Below are 23,851 nucleotides of genomic sequence, written 5' to 3'. Positions count from 1 at the left end.
TTTTTTTCCCCTGTGGAGTTATTCTGATGTGCTTCTAATAACTTCACCAAAACAGATTCCTCTGTGAACAATGCAACTAGTATAATTATACAGGTTTTGCTGCCCACGTTTTACGGTTATGGAGAGCTTGCACTGCATTTTTCCCTTCCAAAGAGCATTGTGATAGACTGTTCTTTAACAGGTAACATGGATTTTTTAAAAATGCAAACAGACGAGAACCGTTCCTGAGGCTTGCTGGAAAATCTGCTTGGTATCATTTCCCCCAAAAAACCCAAAAGGAAACATTTGCCTACCAAAGGCAGAGTTTTGCCATCAGAGGAATGCATTTGATACATACTTCCTGTATCAGCAGAGATCACAAAAGATGCCACTATGGAGAGCTGTTCATTCAAGAAAAATAGTGTTGATCACACGAGTTTAATCCTGAACAAAGCTCAAGACCGAACGGAACGGGACAGGTCTGGAGCGGGTTTGTGGTTCTCAATGCAATGACTTCTGGCAGTTGTCAAAAGCAGTTTATTTTTCACTCACTCCAGGAAATGTTTCCAATATAAATATTTTACTCTCAGAATTGCACACTGCACGGATCTGTAAGACAAGCCCCCTGAAGTGTAATAAGTGCATAATGCAGCTCTCTCAACATTTCTCTTTCAAACAGCTCTGTGGCAAGACGTTTCTGGCTCCTACTCAGAGCGAAGATATCACCTTCCTCTGAAAAGAAAAAAATCCTGCCTTTTTCTCTTCAAACTGTCAAGATCATTCAAGGCTTGCACTTTTGGAAAAGGTTGGATATGGTGCTGTCCACTGAAGCCATTGATTTGCAATGGCTCAACTTATCCTCTGAGCTACAAATCAGTCTGCTGGGAGCAGGAGCGGTCAGCAATGGGAGGTGAGTGGGGAGGACAGCAAGACTTGATGGTGAACCAACTGCGTGTAAAGGTACAAGGCCAATTAAATGCAGACAGAAAAGACAGCTGGCAAAGAGAAGCTGGACTGATCCAAATTCCTCCACCCACCCACCAAGTCCTTCCACAGGCATCGCGAGCTCCTTCCAGATACGAGTGCAAGAAATGACAGATGCCCCCGAACGAAGGCTTCCAAACTCCAACATGGTCAAATCAGTGAGCGAGGAGCAGAGCTGTCCAGAGTCTGCTCAATCTGTTACTAACCCAGGATCCTACAGAGCTTTGTTCTTAAGGCATTTCGGCCTTCAAATTCCTCTCAACAATCCTCAGAAGAGGACCAGGTTTGATTCCCAGCACCTCCCTCCCCACCTTACCCCAGGCAGAGATGCTCCACCCCAGAAATTCGGTGGGACAGATGCACGCTCGCTCCAGCAGCAGATACACACCCCTTTGGACCATTTATATAAGTCTGCCGAACTTTAATTAAACTTGGGCATCAAGGATGGGTCAAATTAATACTTTTAAACACTTTACAGGTTTAATTAAAGGCATGTCCAATTTCAACCAGTTACATTTAATTTAATTACACATGATCAACTCCCCAGCAAAACCTGGAGACTCGCTGAAAGTTGTAAAGATTACCTCTATCCCTTGATCCATTCACTCACCGTTACAGGGCGTGATGAAGACCCTGACTAGCAAAGAGAGTTCTGGAATTGCCGCCTCCTTGATGATTGTTTTCCCCAGCGTGGCCATGGCTCAGAGACCGTTCAAAAACACCTGTCCAGGAGGAATTTCTTCCTCCTTGCTAGCCAGCAGTAAGGAAGAATTGCTGCTTCAGTTTAATTGGGTGGAGATTTATTTTTAGACCTCAAGCAGCAAAACTGGAGCTACATTACAACCCCTGAATTCACCCTGCTCCAGCCAGATGCTGTGATCCCTGCATTTATCTACTTGCATTTGAATTTGGGATCTGAAATGTTCCTATATTTTAAAAACAATGAGTAAGGTACTGTAAATTATACCCATCCGTCATGACACCCTCCAATTAACCAAAATACTTCCACCCACCAGCCCTACTCTTCTCAAAAGAACTAGGCATTTTAAAAAATATTTAATATTCATAGACATCTTGCTACATCGACATCCACATTTGTGTTCTCTCGCATAACTAATGCAGGACTAGAGCATCAATGTGCTAGCCAAAGTGTTTATAGCTGCTCTGCTGAAGTGCCTGACTTGTCACAAGATTTCAGACTTAAGTCATTTGATTCCCATCACCTACACTGCTCCCCTTTCACTTCAGTTTACTCGGAAAAGGATTTTAGCAGCTCATCTCAACTCATCAGTAGGGACCTACTCATACTGCAATTGTGCAGAAAAGCACAAGATTGGGTGATCTCTGCAAAATCCATGCAGAAAAAAAGAAAAACTTATTAAAAATAAAATGCTGGCTCCTCCATGGGATCCACCAGTCCTCCCGGCCTGCTACAGGGAAGGGCAGAGGGAGGCTGCTGGTGCAAGGCAGGCAGGCTAGATGGCTACCGCCCTGCCCCTCGCTACTGATAGGCTGAGGGCTGCCTGTCATGCAGCCCTGCCCATCTCCACCAATCAGCAACGAGGGACGGGGCCACATGAGACAGCCCTCAGCCAATTGGCAGCAAGGGGTGGGGCCACTGGGGCCCCTGGCCACAATAAGCCTTTGAAAATGGCAGCCAGACCCACGATCTGCCCATGATATCGCCAAGCTGCCTCCTCCAGCTGGACAGACCCCGACTTACCAGCGATCCGGTACTGTTCTTCACCAGCTGAAAGCCGGCTGTTAACGTTTTCTAATGGTCAGAGCACCGTTTTCAAGTTCTAGCAAGTCGTGAAGAGAATCATTGGTTAAATTAGGCGGAAAACAAAGCAAGCAAGATAAAATAAGGTGGCAGGATCTGACTTCACAATCACTTGAGGCAGAGAGGAATGCTTTATGCCACTGGGAAGCAGACCAATTCCCATCATTCTAATAGGAGAAAATACCCCAGAATAGATCTCGTGCAGCAGCCCTTAACCAGGGTGCTATGAGAGCCTTTCAAGGGTGCCCTGGGGCAGGCAGACTCCTGCTGGCATCAGGGTTATCTGATAAACCTAAAGCAGGCAAGAGTGCTTAATCCTGACACAAGCCCTCCCCATCCCTCATGCGCTCCTCCCAGAAACGGAGGCGTACGGGACAGCTCCTCCCAGCCTTGGCAGACACATCCCAGCTGAGAACCGCTGAGGCAAGCCAAGGCAGCACAACAGTGGCTCTCAACTGGGGATGACACCAAACTCACTCATGAACCATTGCTTTAGTGGTTTGCAATACATCAGACCCACAAATTGTCACTGGATTGCACCGCACTGCTTTTTTGTTATGGGTCCAAAATTAAATAAAGTCCTGGACCTTGAAGCAATGTAAAGCAGGTAAATTAAGGCACTGTTGTCCTCCCTCACGTTCCCACCCTCTAGGACCTTGTGAGCTTCACGCCACACTCAAAAAGAGAGACATCAAAACACGCTCGAGATGGTCCAAAAACTGCTTTGCCCCAAGGCTGAATAGCTCCGGCCTAACGAGTACATTATGAAGACTTCACAGGGCAGAACGTAGGTGACCGGCTCATGAATGGCTGTTTTCATTCCTTTCCAAACGCGATGGATGCCATGCAGCATACTTAATGCTACTCGAGAAGTTACGTTCAAGCAGCTACTGGCAGCAATACCGAGTCGTGCAGTGCCCTACCATGCAAAATTAAGAGCCAAAAGCCAGAGTTTTTGCTTTGATCTTCTCCTTTTAAGTTTTAGGTTTTTTGTACATTGGTTGATAAGTGCAATTTATTATTTGGATCCCAGCAGAAAATCCCCATTATCCCAGAAAGTGTCAGCTGTCAATCAGGATTTAATAATCTTATACAGCAACTACTATTCTGAAAGGACAAAATAAAAACAGAAGGAGCCCAACTGCTTCAGCACACACTGTGCAAACCCTAGGAGGACAACCTGCCGCAGTCACCAACAGCTCGCTGTCCCAGAACAGGCGAGCAACCTACTCTGCCGTTCCTTCTCCCGTGAAGCCTCTTGGTAGCTTAATTCAACACACACCTGTCCCTGTTTCAACATACACAGTCCTTTCCCTCTGATTTCCATGTGCATTTACAACCCCCTGAAGCCAATCAAGCACGCTAATCACTCTCGTTCTCTTCCAACACATTTTTCCTAAGCATTTCTTGATGTATCCCTCTTCAGGCTAAAAAAAGCACATTTCTTCCTGCCACACCTAGGCCAGAAATCATGGTCTAATGACTAAGAAAGAAGATGGGAGTCCTGAGACTTAAATTGTGTTCCCAGATCTGCCACTGGTTACTTTGTGGCCTTAAATTCCTTAAATATATAAAAAAAATCAGGTGTTGCACTGGAAGAAGAAAACGTGCCATTCTGTAATGAATGGCCAAGCAGGAAAGGGTAAGTGGATAAAATCCCAAGCCTCCCCGCTTATTCACTGATCCCTCCGTTCTGTCTCAAGACAGACATAGGAATTTTCATAGGAGGTGTGAATTCTGCATTTCACAATCCCCATTACTCCCCATGGCTTTCCTGTTATGTGCATCAGACAAAAGCAAGATATTTGTGAGCTGCAGCCAGTCAGACTTCAGTGATTCTTCCAGGCACAGAGAGGGTTTACTGCCCAAGCCCTCTCTCCCTTCCAACAGTGAGCATATCTCCTTAGGGAGATGGCAACTGGCTTGCATTTAGCCTATAGAATTTATCCAGCATAAAATGACAAGAGCGATTCTATTGATGAGGCTGGCAAAAAAACCCAAGTGAGCCCTATGTACTAAAATAAGTTTCCTTATGGCATTAGAAAGCCCAAACAGATGTGCAGACATCAGCATCTTCAGCTGCTTAAAGATGTTTTGAGGTTTCTATTTTCTCTCTGGATTTAAAGTACAATTTTCCAGCGAAGATGGACCTTTCAGTTCAAGAAACTGCAAGGAATTGCTGTTCATTTTACTAGGACTTTTCAGACAGGTGTACAACATGATTACCGAGGCTCTTATAATGCCAATACCAAAGCAGACCAAGGTCACTATATATCAATACATCATGAGCTAAAGCCCAACACACAAGCTTCCATCCTCAGCAGATGAATCAGTCTTGTGTTTCTATTCCTGTTTTGTTCCTGAAGCTATTACTTATCCTGTTTAATGCCTTTTTTTTTTTTAAATCCAACATGATTGTTTCTATGCAGTCCTTTGCACTGGTTACCAAGGCAACACCACTCTCCAGGATGATGAACAGCTCCTCACCAGCTTGTCCAAGTGACACGATCATTAATTAAGTAGTATTACCAATAACAGTCAATGATCGGTTTATCAGATCCATCAAGGATATACTCCTTCATAATAAAAGCCAAGCCCGTAAAATTGCAATTTGGATAATCACTCAAGTGGAGGCTCATACAGACACATACCTCCTGCTGTTCAAGCAACCATTCATCGCATATAAAACAAACTCATTAAAACACTGCCGCGTGGTATCTGCAGCCTGAACTCGCACGCCTTGTTTCTTCCCACACTTTGCAAGAGGTCAAGAAGTAGACATGAACTTTCAGTAATCAAACTAGCATTGCTTTAAAGCAAAGCCATAACGTTTAACAGGTGCCTGGGAAAATAGTCTGCTGCTACCCATCTGAGGCAGGGAATTTATCAAGTCTGACTCATTTTAGAGTCTGTAGGAAAAATATTTAAAAATCCCCAAGAGGAGCAAAAACAAAGCATCTCCTTACTTAATTCCAACATAAAACAGCTTTCATCAAAAAGCGTCCCTACAGCAGTTTGTAACTGAAACACCGCAACATGGGGCTAGCGAGCAAGAGCCTGAGCTGAGAAGTGGGATGGAAACCAAACAGCTTCATTCTCACTGTTTGGACTGGGTGTCATACAGGCGACCAACAGACGAGCAGAGAAAGCTAATAGGAAAAGAAATATTTTTAAGTTTTGTTCTACTGGTACCCCCCCCCCACTGATCCACTGTAATTTTGGCCCGTTCTGGGAAAAAAACAAAAGAAACGTATGGGCCAGACAGCTGTTGAAGGGGTGAGAAGGAAGAACGTCTACTCGGCAAGGCGGAGGCACCGACGCTCGGCACGTGGGAGCGAGAGCCACCCCCCACCTCCTGGAGGCTGCCAGGGAATAAAGCCTCAAGACTCAAGCGCCTTGCCACGTGCATAGGGACCTCTCTCGTGGCGAGAGAAAGCAATTTTTGTGGCTTAGGCGGGGCCTGAAGAGTCGATTTCGTGGTCATTTCACGGTGGCCCCGCCCCCCAGCACTGATTAGCGGAGAGGTCCCACCCTTCAGCACTGATTGGTGGAGAGGCATGAGGGGGCCGCTGCCATTTTTGGCTGCTCCCCTTCATGCTGCCCCACCAGCCCGTGCCTTCCCCTCCTGGGCGGGCTGCAAGGCTGGGCCACAGCAGCAGCGAGGACCATTGGCTACTGCTGGGGAGCCAGCATTTTCTTTTTCTTTTTTTTGGTTGATTTCCTATGAAAATTGTGGCCACTGCCATTTTTAATTTATTTTTAAAAAATATATATTAATTTTTAAAAAAAAATACAGGTTGCCATTTTTCATGGTTTCCATGAAAAATTGCAAAGCCACAATTTAAGTCGGTCCCTACTCATACATGCCCAGAAATGAAAAGGCCCCGTATGAACCATCACTCCCCTCTGTCCCCTACATACACGTGCATTTTTCCCCACATCCCAAAAAGCTTATGCTAAAAAACGTGAATCTCAACTGAGAGCTTGGACAGGGGAATGGGAAAAGGAAAACTAAACGTGAAGTTGCAAGTTTAATATCTTGAGACTCCAGCTTTTGCTTTACCTTGAGATGCGTGTTCCTGAACAGGCTGGGTCAGATATAGGACGAGCCATCGTGGGTACAAGGTACAAGAAAAAGCCAGATGGTTTGCACACAAATGAACATACTCTTACCAACCCTGAGAGCTACAACTCCCCCTCCCCACCACACAGGAGATGTAGAAGTATTTGGGTTGGCAAACGAGAACAAAGTTTAGAGAAATTACAAACCTGAAGAGATTTGCCTGCACCAGCATTAAGACGACACCAAGTACCCAGTTATTTTCTGGAGGCAGAAATCACCGAAAGAGCTTTTGAAACTAAACTACTATTTTTTTAATTTAAAGAACAAGAGTTGCTCTAAATAAGACAGAAGCTTCTTGTCTCACCGGGACTGAGTACAAACCCACAAGCGTGCAGATACAGGGGGCAGAGAGAAGACGACAAAGGCTCTTGATGTTTGTTAGATATACACAGCAGAGTTTCTCTTCTGTAACGCAACACTTGCCTTGTGTTGCTCTGTGCAACTCGCTGCCACCAGATACAGAGGCCAAAAGATTTAACAAACACGCGTAACCATTTTATTAGCAAGAACATCTCCAGCTCTCCAAGGCATGCTAACGAATGAGACGCCACCACTCTTCAGGATAAGCTAAACTCTAATTGCTTGTTGGTTTGAAGAAATGCCTTTGAGTCACGGGTGAAGCATACCTGTCCAAGACGGGGGCTCCAACACATTCCCACGGGGTGCCATCAGTCTTGCTCCAGACTGACGCCAAAGGCTGCCCACTTAATCACCCCAGCTATAAAGAAGCACCCAATTGTTCTAGCTGGAGAAGCAAAGGCACCTGAAGGCAAGGCTGACCATGCATCCCTTGCACTGCCGCTGGCTACACAATCTGGTTCGTCTCTCCCACCCCAACGAGCCTACTATGCTCAAGGCAGACCTCTGACTTTTTCTTGAACTCTTTAATCAAATTTCTGATGCCGGCTAATTTTGCAGGTCAGCTGCTGGTCAGAGCACAACATTAGTCTGGCACAGTACGGCACGATTAAGGCCACTAACAAAATGCAAGCATGCATTTTATTATAAAGCATTCCTGCGCAGAGTTCTTGTGCTCGAGGTCCTGAGGCGGCAGTAATTTCAGTTACATCACCAGGTGTAATTATGTCTTTATATGGTCCCAAAACCTGTTGTGCTCCGTGCCTCACCAAGCCGATATCAACTATAACCCGTTATAAGCTCAGAGCAAGTCACAGCAGAGTTATAAACCATTAAAAGTGCATGTGAGGGGAGTTATAATGGAAATGCTAACAGACTTAAGAGCATGAATGGCACCACTATAATTCAGCGCTGCCAGGAAAAGAAAACATTCAACAAAAGGGCATCATTGTGGCTACTGAACAGAAGCAAACATTGTAATTAAATAGGGGTGGCTCTTTTGGCTGCCGAACATATTTTATTTACATAGGAGGGATGTAAAACTGTCAGATTAAAAAATGGGCATTATGTTACGCACCAAGAGATTATGCCAATGATGGGTATTGGTGAGTGCTGTGAAGACAGCTGGTTGTCATCAGCTAAAGGAATGGGTACTGGAAGGATTCCAGCGGAGGGCAGCAAAAGGGAATGGGACGAAAGCTTCTGAAAAGAGAAGGATGCTACGTAAGAGACCAGCACTTCAAATCCCTGTCATTTTTCTGAAGCTTAATCAGTGTTACCCACCCTGGTGTGCAATAAGTGGCTCAGTTTCAAGCTAGCACTGAGACAACCCAGTCAAGAATGGGGTACCATTATAATCGATGCTGCAAAAACCAGAGGGATAGCCCTGGTCCCAAGCTGACACAATCCGAGTGTGGGAGGCCAAGCTGCAGGTGGACATGAACAAAAACACAAGGGCTAAGAAAGACCGTTCAGAATATATTGTTTCTTAAGCCAGAGGATGGAGGTCAGCTTTTTTCTAGGAAGCCTGGAGTGGACACAGATACCAGCAGAGCATAGAAAACTAAGCAAGAGAAGGGAAAGGGAAAGGAATACTGTCTGGAAGTCCTGGGGCAGAATGGCTCAATAGTGGGAGGATAAAAAAACCCCAAAAAACTCAGTCCAAATGATACTACTGCCACCATCATTGCTATTAAGTCAACTGCACTATTATCAATAAGAGTATGCACCTGGAAACACCTACATGATTGAATTCCTTACATATCACCTACTACTACCAGTAACTCCAGCCAGAAAGCAGCAGAAAGGTTGCTCTAAAATCCTGCTGGGAAAACAGCATTTCTTGTCTAATAAACATGGATCAGCAGCTTGGCAGGTTTGGGGTATGAAGTTAACTGCTCAGCAGTATTAAAGACGTGAACCGGGTTTCCAGAGTAACCTGGCATGTTTCTATTAACGGCAGTAATAAGGAGCCAAGGCACAAGAAGCAGAATTCACATTGCACAGGCAGCCGCGGATCTGTCATTTCCCAAACCCCAACAGTGCAAATTTGCAATCAAAAGTACAGGGTTTTGCATATAATCCATGGACAATGCAACCAGGGACAATACAGAGCTGCAGCTGCCACACAGTCCAAGACATATACTGTATGAAAACCTCTTGTGGGCAGGCATGAAGATTCATTCTGTGTTTCATAAAGCCACAGCACTACCTAAACATTTCCATATAATCTAGAGGGAGGCATCGCATTGTACTGTAGTATATACAAAAGTAATAACCCACAAAAATAGGCGCTTTAAATTTCAGTTCAGCAGAACTTCTCAGAATAGCAAATCTGGGTTTACCAGAAGAAGGAACATGAATGGATACAAGCAGGAAGAACAAGACGTGCAACATGGATAGTAGATATCTGATCCAGCATTAAAAAAATGCAGCTATATATGACAATGCACAGGGATGGTAGAATGACCTGAGGGACATTTAAAACAATTCAAAACCTTACTTTTGAGACCTGTATCACCCTCAGGAACACCTGAAAATAGCTTTTTTTTTTTTTTTTTTTTTTAAACCCAAAAGTTACAGTTGAGCAAAACCACTCTATATAGCTAGGTTGGCAATACTTAAGACACTTCTGCAGCATCTTTTTTTCAAAGATTTGACAGTACAAAATTAAATGCTACAGGAAGCAAAGCAGAGTACAGGAGCTAGGTTCATGGCTTAATGGTCAGACCGTCAACTCCTACACTAATGGGCAAACAAGAGCACTCGCTGTACGCCACTTCCAAACTCAGACCCTTCATCTCACTGATAAATGTTTTTAACATGCATTTATCGGTTTGCATGGTTTGGACCCGATTGCTCGACACCCTGCCATCCATCCTAAGCTGATTTTGCACAAAATCATTTCTTTGCACTATGGAAAGACTTACTTTTTGTAGGAATTCGTTAAAGGGTTATTTCATTTGTAGTTGGAGGATGTAGATGGAAAGAGCAAGACAAACACCTGGACAAGTGCCAGCCCAGGGAGCCTGCCTCTTTGTCCCTAGACTGTTCCACTCTTTATTGAAAGCTACATTTTCTCACTCAGCCGGATGTTGTGCAGTCACCATTAGATTGCCTACAGCCATGCCAAAGGCCAGATCCACCCCTCAGGCCTTCCTTGCCAATCCTGTACCCGACAGCCTGTGCATTCAAACTGGGGTGAGGAAAGTGTCAACAAACACTTCCAAAATAATCTCAGTTGTTCACAGCTTCTCAAAAAGGGAACTGCAAATCTCCCAAGCATTGCTCGGTGTAGTCAAGAATGCAGGCAAACATGATTAATTAAAAACCCTGTTACTGTATATAGTACCATCTTGACAATGCAACCTGCACATCAGTCTTCACATGAAAGATTCGCCATTGCACTGGGAGCCCTCTGATGCGCTGCGCAGTTTACAGCAAGATTAAACTTGTGCAACATCTTCAAGAAGGTTTCTTTTTTGCTGTAATCCCATAGCTTTAAAAATTGGCCTTTTCTATATCGTACTTTGCAAAGGGAAAGAAAGCAATTTGAGCAGATCACAGTAAGTGGGTTTGTTCAGTTTTTAAAGATGCTGCCTAGAGCATTTTCTCTCCTTTTGTACCATCATGCACCAAAGAACAATATTCAAAGGGCACAAGTTCATGCACAGCACACCACTTTACCAAAATAGAACTGCTTGGGGTTACGAAACACTCATTAAAAAAAAAAAAAGTTACAAAACCTCTCCAAACCCCAACCAGAACAGTAAAGCTGACTTCGGCTCCACATCCGGTATGTTAGTGACTGCATCATGCAAGCTGACAAGGTGGCAGTCTATGGACGGAGAAACGGGGAATTTTCAAGCCTAAGGACAAGGCAAAAATCAGAAGGACAAGGCAAGGGTGAGCTTTGCCAGGTTACCTCATTAGATTGGAATCGGCCAATAAGATGAGACAGACACCTCATTTCTAAGGAGGTCTGTAGTTGTCAGAAGCCCCCGGGGGTTGTTTTGCTTTCTCTTTTTAAATACATCTGCCTGTACACACAGCAAGTAACGGAAGTCTGGACGTTAGCCCCATGTCAACCCTAGACCTACAGGGCCAGAACCGTGACAAGTTCTACTAACCCGCCCCAAAGTGCTCCGAGACCTAAGAAGTTTTAAAATCGCATCACTGTGATTACTGCTTTACCAAAGTTGGCAGAGTCAGGTTAGTGTCTAAAGTGGCCAGCAAAAACCACAACGAAATACAGATTTCTCCAGCTACCAAAGATTGGTAGGAATGTTTCCCGCTGTCGAAATAGGCAGTGCCCTGCTCTCCACTGGTGTAAAACACGTGGTACGCCAGGTGGTTCACCTGAAAACATTTTCCCCTCGACCAAACAGTCTGTGTCAGGTCCAGGACAGGACACCCAGGATCCTGCAGCTTGGCCAGGTGTCATTTACAGCCCCCAGACGGAGAAATGTAAATGGCACTGGGACAGTCAGAGTAGTTTAATTTGTAGAGTTACAACACACACGGGTAAGGTTAACTTGGAAGGCTGCACAAAGAAACGGAGCACTGGAATTTAAACCAATACTGTCGATTCTTCGAACTCTGGGAATTAGCACCGTGAGACAGGCAAGCAGAACTAACAGCCTTTTAAGATCAGCCAAAAACAGTCATGCCATGTTTATTTGTGCCACGAAGGATTAACAGTTATGTACTCATGCCAATGCACTGACAAGTAGCAAGGTCTTGCACGCAAGCTGTCTGCGTTACTGCTGCTAGCTCAAATCACAAGCACACACCTCTTTCGTGCCGTTGCCAGTTCATACCATTGGTTTTCAGCTGCCTTTGCTTCTCTCGGTCTTGCACAGCAGGCCTGGGTGGTGGAGCTGGAAGTCCTCTCGATTTTGTGGGTCTCATGTAGCCTTTAATCTGTTCTGTAGCTTTGACTTTCTCTTCTTTCTTTTTCTCTTTCACCACTTTTTGTCCAGATCCAGCTACTTTTTTCTGCATCAAGTCTGCATGCTTATCCTTTTCAGGTTTCAAGGCTTGGACGTCCTTCAGGCCAACTTCCGACTCAGCCGCACCAACCTCCTGGGGGGTTTCACAATGGCCCTTCACTGCATCAACAGGACTGATGTCTTCTGGCGGGGCACCTCTCCCAGCTGCGTGGGCAGCGTCGGCTACCTCTGCCTCGTTTCCTGACCCACGAGAGCTCTCGGGGAAGCTTGGCTCACTCAGCCCAGTTCCTTCAGCTTTGTTCTCTACCAAGGCTGCAGCTAAAACATGGAGCGCAACCGCTTCCGCTTTGTTTTCCCACAGCATCGGCCGCTCGGGAGCCACAGACCCAACACCCTTCTCAACAACAAAGCCAGTTCCTCCCGCTTTGTCCGTCACTTTGGCACCTGGAAGAACCATTTCATTTTTTGGGTCTGCCTCCTGCACTACATGATCCAAGGAAGTGCACTCGCTCTGCCTTTTGTCCGCAATACTTATTTCTTTGTCATCCTTCTCTGCCAACGTGGGCATGTGCACATGGTCCCTTCCTACCTCAGCGTCCTGTTTAACTCTACAATCCAGGGAAAGTGGTTTTCCTGTCACCTTATCCTCAGCGGCGGTTTCTTGGGCTTTGTCACCCTCCGTGCCTGAACTGGAAGCCTCTGTTCCAGCCCCTTTGCTTTCCAGTTTGACAGGATGCTCATATGGTTTCTGCTTATATTTCCCCTTTTTATCCCTGGTCCTGGACTCTCTGCCAGTGTCCTCCAAGGCTGCTTCAGGGAGAGGGAGCACCTTGCTTCTTCCGTCCTTTGCTGGATGCTCTGGAAAGGTACTTTCAAGCCCTTGATTTTGATCAGAACAAACTTTGCTGGTTTGGCCAAAGCCAGCTGCTCCAGCCTGCGTGAATGGTGCGAACAAGTCCACTTTATCATCCCAAGGCATCTGATGCCCAGGTGGAAAGTTTCTGATATTTCTGTTTTCATCTACAAACCCCATTTCCTCCATTGTATACTCCAGCTCTGCGACAAGGGGAGGCTGCACTTGTCTCTTGTCTGGCTTAGTCTCCACAACTGGCTGGTCCGAGGCATTTTTAACCCTTTTGTTTTTTCCCTCACTCCCCCTCTTTTTAGGTTTATCAGTCACCAGTCCTGGACTGGGATCTGCCATGGCTGGATACTCGAAAAGAGTAAATCCCACCCCCTTGATCTTTTCTGGGCAAGGGACTCCTGTCATTTTGTCACCTGTCTCTGCACTGCTGCCAGAAAGCCCGGCTGCACATGCCCTAGGCTGCAGAAAGAATGGCTGCTCTAAACCAACCTCAGCTTTTGCACTTTTCCCCTTATCAGCTAATTCGTTTTTTTCCACTTCCAGCAGCATAATGGGAGCTTGAACTTTAGCCGTATCAGTTAAATCCTCCAGCAGACTCTCTAAAGCAGCAAAATCAACCTCCTTGACCTTACCAGTAGCATCTACCTTCTCTGCCATCCTGGGACTTTTGCCTTGGTCCATCTTTGCCTCCAGAGCAGCATGAGGCTCAGGCCTGCTCTCAGCTTTTTTGCTTTTTACACCGACAGCCTTTTTCTTAGGTTTTTCAGTCATCACTTCTGGAATGGGAGCATGCGCCTTAGCTATATCTGTCCTATCCTCCACGAGGGGCTCTAACACAGCAAAATCAGGCTCCTTGCCCTTCTCTATGGGAAGAGTTTCTTTACTTTGGATGACTATCTCTGGCTTTGCTGGGTCCATTTTAGGATCTGAGGGACCCAAGTTCTCACATAAGCTTTTGCCATCACTACCCTGAATTTTAGGTTTCTCCTGCACCGGTTCAGCAATAGGAACGTGCACCTTGGCTGTATCTGTCAAACTCTCCAGCAGACGCTCTGCTGTACTCGAGTCAGACTCTTTGCCTCTATCAGCAAAGGCTGTGTCTTTAGGTTTTTCAGCTGTCTGCACTACAGCAGGAAGGTTACGTGCCTCTACTTTAGTTTCCAGAGAAAGAGCCTGCTCAAAAGCACTTCTGTCACTTTTTTTCCGTCTCCCATCACTCCCCCTCTTCCTAGGTTTGTCCATCACAGGCGTCGCACTGGAACCTGTCACAGGCGGTTGCTCTAATACACTAAATTCAGAATCCTTGTTCTTCTCTGTCACACTTCCTCCCTTGGTTTTACCAACTCTCTCGGAACTAGCAGGAAATCTGGCTGTATCTGTCTTAGCCTCCAAAACAAAGGTTTGCTCTGACAAGCTCAAGTCACCTTTTCCAGCAATATCCTCTTGCCATTTTTCAGCTACCAGTGTAGTGGGACCTTGCACTTGAGTTGCATCTGTGCCGCCTTCCAGCAGACGTTCTACAGTAGTTAAACCACTTCCCTTGCTTTTATTATCAAAACTTATTTCTTTAGTTTTGTCATCTGTCTCTACGACAGCAGACAGACCACTGGGGTCTGCCTTTGCCTCCAGAAAGATCGGCTGTTGGAAATAAGTCTTTTCAACCTTTTTGCTTTTTCCATCACCGGTCTTTTTCTTTGGCTTGTCTGCTGCTTTTGGAGCACTAGGATATGTTATCTTCTCTAATAAATGCTCTGCAGTTTCCTTCCCTCTCTCAATAAAGCTCGAGTCTTTAGTTTTGTCATCTGTCTCCACTACAGCAGTAACTTGGCTGGTATCTGTAGCCTCCAAAAGACCTGGTAGCTCAGAGGAACTTTTGATCTTCTTGCTTCTCCCTTCACCACCCTTTTTTTTGGGTTTGTCCATCACCACGGCTATGCTGGGGTCTGTCACAGTCTGTGGTTCCAATGCAGTGAACCCAGTCTCCTTGCTTTCAGTGACATGTGCCCCTGTAGCTTTGTCACCTGGTTGAGGAGGAGCAGGAGCAGGGAGTTCGACTGCATCAGTCTTGGTCTCCCAAAGGCATGGCTGTTCTGAAAAACTGACGTCAGCCTTCCAGCTTTCCGCAGCAGTATCCTCCTTGGGTTTCTCTTCTACCAGTGGTAGGAAGGGTCCTTTGGTTATGTCTGTGGTAGCCTTCAATAACTCCTCTGAAGTGCTAACGCCAACCTGCGTGCTTTTAGCAGAGGAATCTGTTCCTTCAATTTTGTCACCTGTCTTCAGCACATCAGGGAGTTTAGTCATCTGTGCCTTGGTGTCTAAAATAGTGGCCTGCTTGGAGAACCCACTTTCAGCTTTTTTGTTTTTTCCATCACTACCTTTTTTCTTTGGTTTCTCATCCATCAAAGCCCCACTGGGAGTTTGAATTTCACTTGGAACAGTCACATTTGCTTCTCCAGCCTTGGGAGATGTGTATTTAGCCTCCTGACTTTTATCAGAAGGGAAGATTTCTGCAGGTTTGGCCTCTGAAGGACTTTCCACTTGATTTAGACTGATGCTTTCTGAAAGAGGTGCCTTGAGGTCAGAATACTTCAACTCTTTATACTCCATCTTTTCATTTTTATCAACAGGACTTCTCTCCAATGGCTTGGGCTGTATCGGTGCCGAGCTGGGTTCCCCCATCTTAGTCTGTTCTGTTTTGCACCCTGGCTGCTCCAAGGGTACCCGTTTTCTTCTGCCTTTGGATTGCAGCATCAAGCTATCATCTTTCATTTCCTCCGCTTTGACAACTTCTCCAGTTTTTGCATGCAGTGGGAGTTTAAGTAGTTCTTCCTGCCGCCCTCCTGCTGAACCAGAGACCACATCTGGATTATCTAAGAAGCGGCTTTTGCTTTCTGTCTTTGTATTCCTCGCCATGTCAGAAGCTCCCGTTCCTTGCCACTCCCTTGAGACAGTCAAGTGCTCTTCAGCAGGTAGGGGGAAGAACACCTCTGGCTTTTGCAGTTCAAGAACAACTGGAGGAGCCTTGAGACATTTGGAAGTCTCTACATTTTCTTCCCCCAGCTCCGCTGTTCTTGGTTGCTGGCTCCTCTTTTGCTTTGGTTTCTTCTTCTTCTTCTTTATAATCACTGGAGAACCTTCAGAATCCCAGCTCTCTCTCTGCACGTCTCTCTGGCTGTCCACAAACTCGGATGGCACACTAGATAACTGTCCAGCTGCCTTTTTATGTGGCGTTCTGGTTCGAGATGGCATTCCAGTGACGTATCCACATTCTGCCACAGAAAAAGGGTCAGTGCTCTTCTGGTGAGGGAGACCTACTAGAAGCTCCTCTGGGACATCTGCAAAAGGCACTGTTCTGCCAAACCTGCGTTCACTTGATTTGCTAGCTTGCCTTACTTGTGCAGTAGGTACACCTGCAATACAGGAAGTGTGCTCAAGTACCAGAGCAGCTATTTGGTAAAGTCTGGTTTTAGGCAACTTTTTTTTTTTTTTTTAAATAAAATAAAACACGAACAGGTCCCATCTGTCTTATGTGCAGAACTTTTAAAACACAATAACCCCAAATCCATTTCAATAGTGCTGTTTAAAAGAGCTAGACTTACATAGCACTTATGTTTATTTTCTACTACTAGTAAATCAAACAGATCAACGTAATGAAGATGAAATTTAAATAAGTGGTTTTTGATCCAGTAAGTGGTCAACTCTGCCCCCTCCCTCCCCAAAAGTTTTGTAGTCAGAAATTACCAGTTTAAGAAAGTCATTAAGAATCTGTGTTGTCTTAGCAAGGCAAGACAGCAGAGACACTAGTTAAACCCTTCTAAGTTTGAAAACTTTCCATATTGAGGTAAACTGTAGTTCAGTGAAAAGACAAGACTCAAGAGATTAGAGTTGTATGTAATGGAAAGAAACAAAGGCTAAGCAATTTCCCCACAAGACTCATAAAACAGTAGAAGACAAAACCTCTGGCTAAATGAAAACTGTTTGCGGTAATCAGGTGTAGACAGCACTAGTTTCTTCCATTACAAGACATGGAGTTTAGAGTAGGTCTCCATCATTTCTTACACAGCCCTGGCCCAAAAAACAGCCACCTGTCAAAAAAGTAAGCAAATCTAAGCTCAGTGGAGGGGTTGGGTTAAGAGAGCAGGAAGAAAATTGCTTTCCTTTGATAGCTATGCAACTCAATTTGGAAAAGGGATTTACCATAAATATTATTTTATTGGAAAAAAACAAAAACAAATCAAGGAATGCCGATTTGCCTGTCTTAATAATACTAACGTAAAAACCAAACGGGTAATGGCACAAGGAAAAGAGGATGAGCTTTTAAATCCTGTAGCAGTGGAGACACAGGTCATTCCTCAATGACAGCATAATAGTAGCATCCCAATTTGTACTCCATTGTAAAAACAGGAAGATAAAATCATTTGCAGGAGGGATCAGATGGGCTATAGGTAAATGCACAGAACCATAGAGGAGCTGGCTGTAGAATGACCCATTTGCTTGCCAAGTGGCTAGAAGGTAAAACCAATGCATCCAGCAGAAGGAAGAACAGTACCCAGAGAACATATCCTGTACTAAAATACAAGCTACTGCCAATTTTCTACCTGTAGGCTCCTGGGGAGGTTTATCATGCACTGGCTCCAAATGCTGTACGTGACCATTTTCAGGTTCTTCCTTTGGCTTCTCTACTGGGGCGAAGTCACCTAAAGGAGCCGATTTTTCTGGAAGAGTTTCTTTAGCTTCTGCTATTGTCACTGGTTCTTTTGCTTCTGCTAGAATTGCAACACAAAGGCAACAGGAGACAGTGAGATGGGTGTTTCATATCTGATGAGTATGCATAATCAATCTTGATAATGAATTACAATGGTGGTGTCTTTAGGTAATGTTGCAAAAGTTTCTGACACAGCCCTGCTTTCACATGCTTAGAACATCACAAAACATTCAGGTCGAGGTCAAAATCTTTCTTGCTTGGTCTGCGCTAAAGATAAAGGAATAATGTGTCTGGGTGCATAGGGGGCGATTGACAGGGAGAGAGAAGTATCATTAGCAGAACGCCTTTCAATTTTGTACGATGGTTTAGACTTCTTACCTGCTGGCTCTGGGACACAGGTGACTGGCTCTGGAAGATGTTGGGTGGGTGATGGTATTTTGTCCCCCAGCTTCGCTAGCACAGGAATATGTTCTGCCCCAGGAACAGACACTTCTGGGACTGGAACTTCTTGTTCCTTGATCACAAAAGGTGCTGAAGATTCTGTTTAAAAAGAGCAAGCAGAAGTCAGTGCATTTTTCCATTTGTGATCAGTTCAGATCCCACTTTGCCGCTCCAGACAGCATCCTCCTCTTCCCCTAGCTTTCCTTCCGAACTCCCTGAAAGTGTGGTTGATTCCTACTGCCTTAAATTCCTGTCATCCAGTTTCCTCTATGCCCAAGCATCTCCTCCTGTGGAACTGCTCTTCTCAAATGCCTGGAAATATATGAAGCAAATGGCTTCCTTCCAATTCCATCTAAGGGAGTTTCCTGAGCTCATTCTACAGTCCTTAATATAACTGGTTATTCACTCCTGCTTCTTTTTAGGTCGGGGTTTTGCAACTCCCCCCACTCATTGCCCAGGTAGCTCCTTCGGCAGATCCTCCTGCTTTCTAGGATCTCTTCTCAGTCCTCTCTTTTCTCTCTTCCCTCTCCATATGACTGACCCCATTTACTCTCATGGCTTCAGATATCATTTTTACCCATATAGTCCAGTCTCACTTCTGCCAGCACCCCTCAAGACTTCATTCTGGCTGCCCCGAGACCATCCTCAACCTCCCACCAGTGTCAGCATTTCACTCCTTTGCTCTCTCTCCCTAGACCTGCCAAGGCAAACTCAGGTTTCTCTCAACTACAACCAATAAGTGACCCCTTACAAGTTCATTCCCCTCTGAACAAGTTTAACTATAAGGTGCCACCCTACTCTGCTTTCTTGCCACCCTCCTTGCCTCTAAGCCTGACTAGCTCTTAAGATGCCTGTTTAAGTACTTTCCTACCAGCTGGTTCTTTCACTTGCACAGTTTTTTACCCCATCAGTGGTTCTCACTGAAACCTCTCCCCTTACATCCTATTTCTGTCCTAAAACCTATGAATATTCATATGTGGCACAAAGCAACAGCATCATGTCCAACAGATCAGGGAGTCAAACATAAGGTCTTTGGGCTGGATGCATTTGCAGAGAAGTGTCATCTGTCGCACGGAGGCCTGAATTTGGGAACAGGGTGACTCAAGGCAGGGCCCACTGCTGAAATCCAGGGTGCGGAGCCCTGCTGAGGATGTGTGTGGGTGAGCAATGGTTGCATTAACTCCTGCAGCTCTCTGCCACCACTGCTGCTGGTCTAGATCTGGGTCATAAAGAGTCCCACAGCTTAGGTGAACATGACTTCCTTGGCCACCACCAGGCAACCAACATTTCCTATGTTACTGCTACGCTTATTTCCTGAGCCTGGGGGCTCCCTACGGGTCCAGAAATTTGGTGATGGGAAAGCAGTGCCACCACTCCCTGACTGCCAAATTTCCAGACCCACGAGGAACCCCAGGCCTTGCACAATGGATCCCAGAATGGGAGGCCAAGAGTGGGTGGTGCTGGGTCCTGGGACTCTATCCCAGCACATGAGGAGTGGGAAGGCGCAGGGCCAGGCCTCCAGGATCCAATCCCAGCATGCACGCGTCGAAGGGAATGATGCTGGACTCCAGGCCCTACCTGCCCCTTGCCACTCATCTGGCCTGAGAGGCCAAAAGTTTTGCAGACATCCATCTACCTGCTGGAGGCATATGAAGAGCTGGCCCTTGCTGCTCAATGGAATGGTCAAACGTCAGTAGCTCTTCCATGGCAGAAACAGCCCCAGCCTCGGTGGTGGGGACACATGCTGCAGGTGAGGAGCCAGCATCTGCTGCAGGGACAGGCACTGCAGGAGCCACCCAAGGATCTGCTGCGGAAACTGCCCAAGAATCCATGGTGGGAGCAGACGCAGCATTTGCTGCAGGAAGGGACCAAAGATCAGCTGCAGGAGCTGACCCGGCACTCCAAGGATCCATGGCAGGAGCAGTCCCGGCATCCATGGCAGGAGCAGCCCACGAATCTGCTGTAAAAGCCAAGGCTGCAGGAGCAGGAACAGACCCAGAATCTGCTACAGGAACAGAAGCTGCAGGATCTAGCAGAAATGAGAGCAATCAGAATATTTAATGTTGCTGAGGCCGAAGCTGGCAGACAGGGGAGGCAGGAAGAGAGAAAAGACCCCACAAACTATTTTAAAAAAAGAGGGAGGTGTTCCCCTCTCTGCACCACTGAACAGTGGCAATGGCACTGACAAGGCCATGTGCAGGAGGCAGCAGCAACTAAAGAACAAAAAAAAACAAACTTCCTCTTTGCTTCTGCTCCTTCCACGTTCAACACGGGACCTCAAATCAACTGCATAATCCACTGTCCATTGCCATATTTTATATATGCCTAATTTCTAGTCCTTTACAGCTACATAGTACTACATAAAGGCCACTCTGAAGATAAGAAGTAGCAGCGGGGACATCCAGACGTATACCAAGGTGTACCATGCACTGCCCAGGGATGATGATGCTTTTTCTTTATTTAGTATAACATAAAAGCGTCCCTGGGGTGGATGCATATGAATGCACAGTTGGCTATACTCTCCCACCCTTGAAAAAAAAAATAGAGATGCCATAAGATCTATAGTAAATCACAGGTGCCATTTGTTGTGATGCCAGCACATCTAGCTCCAGTGTCCATGGACATAGCAAACTGGTTTGCTTTCCATGTAGAAAGCGGTGCTATCCCTGCTGCCACCACATTCCCATCCAAGTAATGGCCATGCCTGACTATGCTTTTGATAACATTACAGCTTATTCAGAATACGGCTCGTACATTTTTTTTCTTTCCAATTAAAACATCAATTCTGTCTCCATGTTCTCAATTACTTCAAAAGCTGTGAAAAAAATCTTAAAGAATACTGCTCAGTTTACACCCAATTTCAGCTTTTTGAAACTAAGATTGCTCAAGGCAAAGCTAGTTTGAATTTAAACATTTCCCTTTTGCACATGTGCCATTATAGGAGGTAATAGTCTGAGAGCATTAAGATTCAGAATATAAAACAGGTAAAAAAGAAAAACAAGCCTACCTTTACTGTCTGCACAGAATAAAAATTCAATATAAATAGTGTGAGGGGGACAGAAATCATACTCTAAACAATAATGAATATTAACAAGCTCCTTTACACAAAGCTTTTTAAATCTGAGACCCACCTTCAATCAACATTTCAGAATCCACTTGCCCAGACATATGTAATACTCTCTCCTGTTTACAGGCATCTGAAAAGCAGCAACAATGCACTATGTTTCAGTTTACCCCAAAACAGGGCACAAGCTTCTCCAAAATGAGCCAACTGATTGCTATTAAGTAGACAATATGAATGGGAATGGTGTAGTTGTTTGGTATTATGGTGCAAGTAGCACTCCAATAAACCCTGAAGTGAACCATATTGTAAAAGAGCACGAAGAAACTGAACCTACACATACATGTATTAGACAGCTAATCACAAGAATAACTTACATAAAAATAATTTAAGCAGAACATTAATCACAGATAAAGATAAGCAGGGAACTTCTTTTGGAGCTGTAGGTTTGGTGGCAGCAATCAGCATCTGGCGTCATTTAGTGCAAGGGCTGATAACATTCAACAGTAGCAAGCTCCTAACTACAATTCATCCCAAACTATCTGTCTAGGAATTTTCAGTCATGGCTGGCTTTGCTGAAAGCATTAATACCACGTTGCCTTTATCACACTGGGCTCAACCCCTGATCCCCAAGCCCCCAACACTTATTGTTGGGGGCTCAGGCCTTCCCCTGATCTTCAGCAGGCAGAGCCAAACCTTACCTGCTGGTGTGGCTTCCTGGGGTGCAGCAGTAGTTTTGGTCTCTTCCGTGGGCTCCGCTACTAGAAAAGGAGCATCTGCTATTGAACTTTCTGGCAAACATTGCTCTGCTGCATCAGGTATCCTGATGGGCACTGGACATACAGAAGGAATTGTTACTGATTACATGTGAATGAAAATGGACACTACTAGTATATACTGCGATTCTTTCAGCAAACGACTGAAAGAAGGGGAGTCTGTACACGGCCTAGCAAAATAACTGGATCCTGACCGTAGTCACAACTGAAACAAAAATATATTATAATAGTAATGTTAAACCATGGAAGTAACAGAGATGTGGTTCAATTCCGAAAAGTGACTAAAAATACGGCCAGGCTGTTCCGTATTAAATGGCATATCGCTGAAGAAACAGCTAGCTTACTTCATTTTTCTAGGTAGGAGCACATCACCACAAACCTGCATTCTGCGCCAAAACACATTTTCCTGAAAAGGGATGAATTTAGGACTTCGCCAGGGACTGGATGAACCAGGTGTCCCTCAAGGTCTCTTAACCCCACAATGCTGTGATTCACCATAAATCAAATGGATTAGATATACCAGGAAAGAAGGTGTCACATTACCCACCCATTACCTGGGCAGACATACAGGACCCTGATGCACATATCACAGCTTTGGACTCCCCCTGCCTTGAGGCCCAGAGCCCACGCCTGGACATCTTTCATGATGACCTTCCCATTTGGGCAGACTTTCAGCAGGTGGGTTTAAGCTGGTTTGGGACATTGTTTTTTCATTCACCATTTCATTAAACATCTCATCTGCTTTTATGACTTGAACTGTTTTCACTGCAAGATGCCCTGCGCCTTTTTTGGCTAGTATGAGGATGCCAATCAAATTAATCAACCAATCAACATTCCCTCCGTTATTAATGTACTTACTACAATGTCCACTGGTACAGAACTTGGATATGAATCTGATACAATGCAATGCATTTTTTTTATTTTCTCTTGCATACACCCACACCCTGCACACCATTTCATGGATCCTATGGAATATGCAGGACCTAACAGTGAATTAGGTTACTCTGTTGACCCAATTATGGTTAAATACTGGCATCATTATGCCAGAAAGTATCCTTAAATAGGTGCTTCTGGCCAAATAAGGACCGTTTATAACACCACAGACAGAATAAGTACGACTCCTCTTTCCATATGCTATTTCACACGGTCAGAGGAAAACTGGATATATAGGAGTTAAGACTTCAGAACACAGTTTCAGGAAGAATGACTAAGTCATCACTGAAAACATCAGGACAGACATTGCTTGAATAAAAGTTACCCCAGAAGGAGGTTTTCTGTTCAGTAAGGGTATATTTTCAGTTGGGTTGAGGGCCAGCAATCCTGTCCAGAGTGCTGAATCTATACCACCAAAGGCATGTCATCTATGCAAACCAGTGATTTTGGCATGCAGGTGAACTGCAGGTGTCAATAATAGGGTTTGTAAATTGGAGAGAGAAAGACCAAATGAAAAGGCAGCAAAAAGCCAAGAGGAAAAGCACGGTTCTGAACAGAATGGTTGACTCCCTTTTTCCAACAACTGCCCGAGTCTCTGGGAAATCTACTAAATTTGAGATCGCCCCAAAATGCCGACACTTCACTTCATTAAGCAGAACTAGAAGCAAGATGCCTCCACTAGTTCACAGCTCAGTTTGCTTTTCCCACTTCTTTTTTTTGAGCACTGTGCTGCAAGAAACATGCTGCTACCATGGATGTTTTCTATTCCATGACTCAACAGAAAGAAAACACTAGCGTCTCAGTCATGCTATATCACTTCCATAGTTTCCATAGAGCATTCAATCTTCCTTTTGGAGAGGCAAAGACAGACCTGTGTTTCGGTTGAAAAATC

The 23,851-nt window shown here is 45.2% G+C and overlaps 1 protein-coding gene across 3 annotated transcripts in view; it reads right to left on the bottom strand.

Moving 5' to 3' along the window:
- MAP4 (microtubule associated protein 4) overlaps positions 1-23,851 on the bottom strand; it is a 316,185-nt gene that overhangs the window by 89,899 nt on the left and 202,435 nt on the right. Inside the window, exons 9-13 of one of the 3 annotated variants that reach the window (XM_019507995.1) lie at positions 21,950-22,083; positions 19,826-20,201; positions 18,127-18,288; positions 17,642-17,809; positions 12,020-16,453 (exon numbers count right to left, since the gene is read on the bottom strand). In XM_019507995.1, coding sequence (XP_019363540.1) covers positions 12,020-16,453; positions 17,642-17,809; positions 18,127-18,288; positions 19,826-20,201; positions 21,950-22,083 — 5,274 coding nt within the window. Of the gene's footprint in view, positions 1-12,019; positions 16,454-17,641; positions 17,810-18,126; positions 18,289-19,825; positions 20,202-21,949; positions 22,084-23,684; positions 23,707-23,851 lie in introns of those variants that run through there. The other 2 variants (XM_019507996.1, XM_019507997.1) reach the window with 2 other exon arrangements.

This window comes from Gavialis gangeticus, unplaced genomic scaffold (genome assembly GCF_001723915.1).
Source record: "Gavialis gangeticus isolate Ggan-Ray unplaced genomic scaffold, GavGan_comp1, whole genome shotgun sequence".
In the NCBI taxonomy this organism is placed as follows: Eukaryota; Metazoa; Chordata; order Crocodylia; family Gavialidae; genus Gavialis; species Gavialis gangeticus.
Note: the sequence above shows the minus strand (reverse complement) of the source record. Positions and strands in the feature narration are given on the sequence as shown.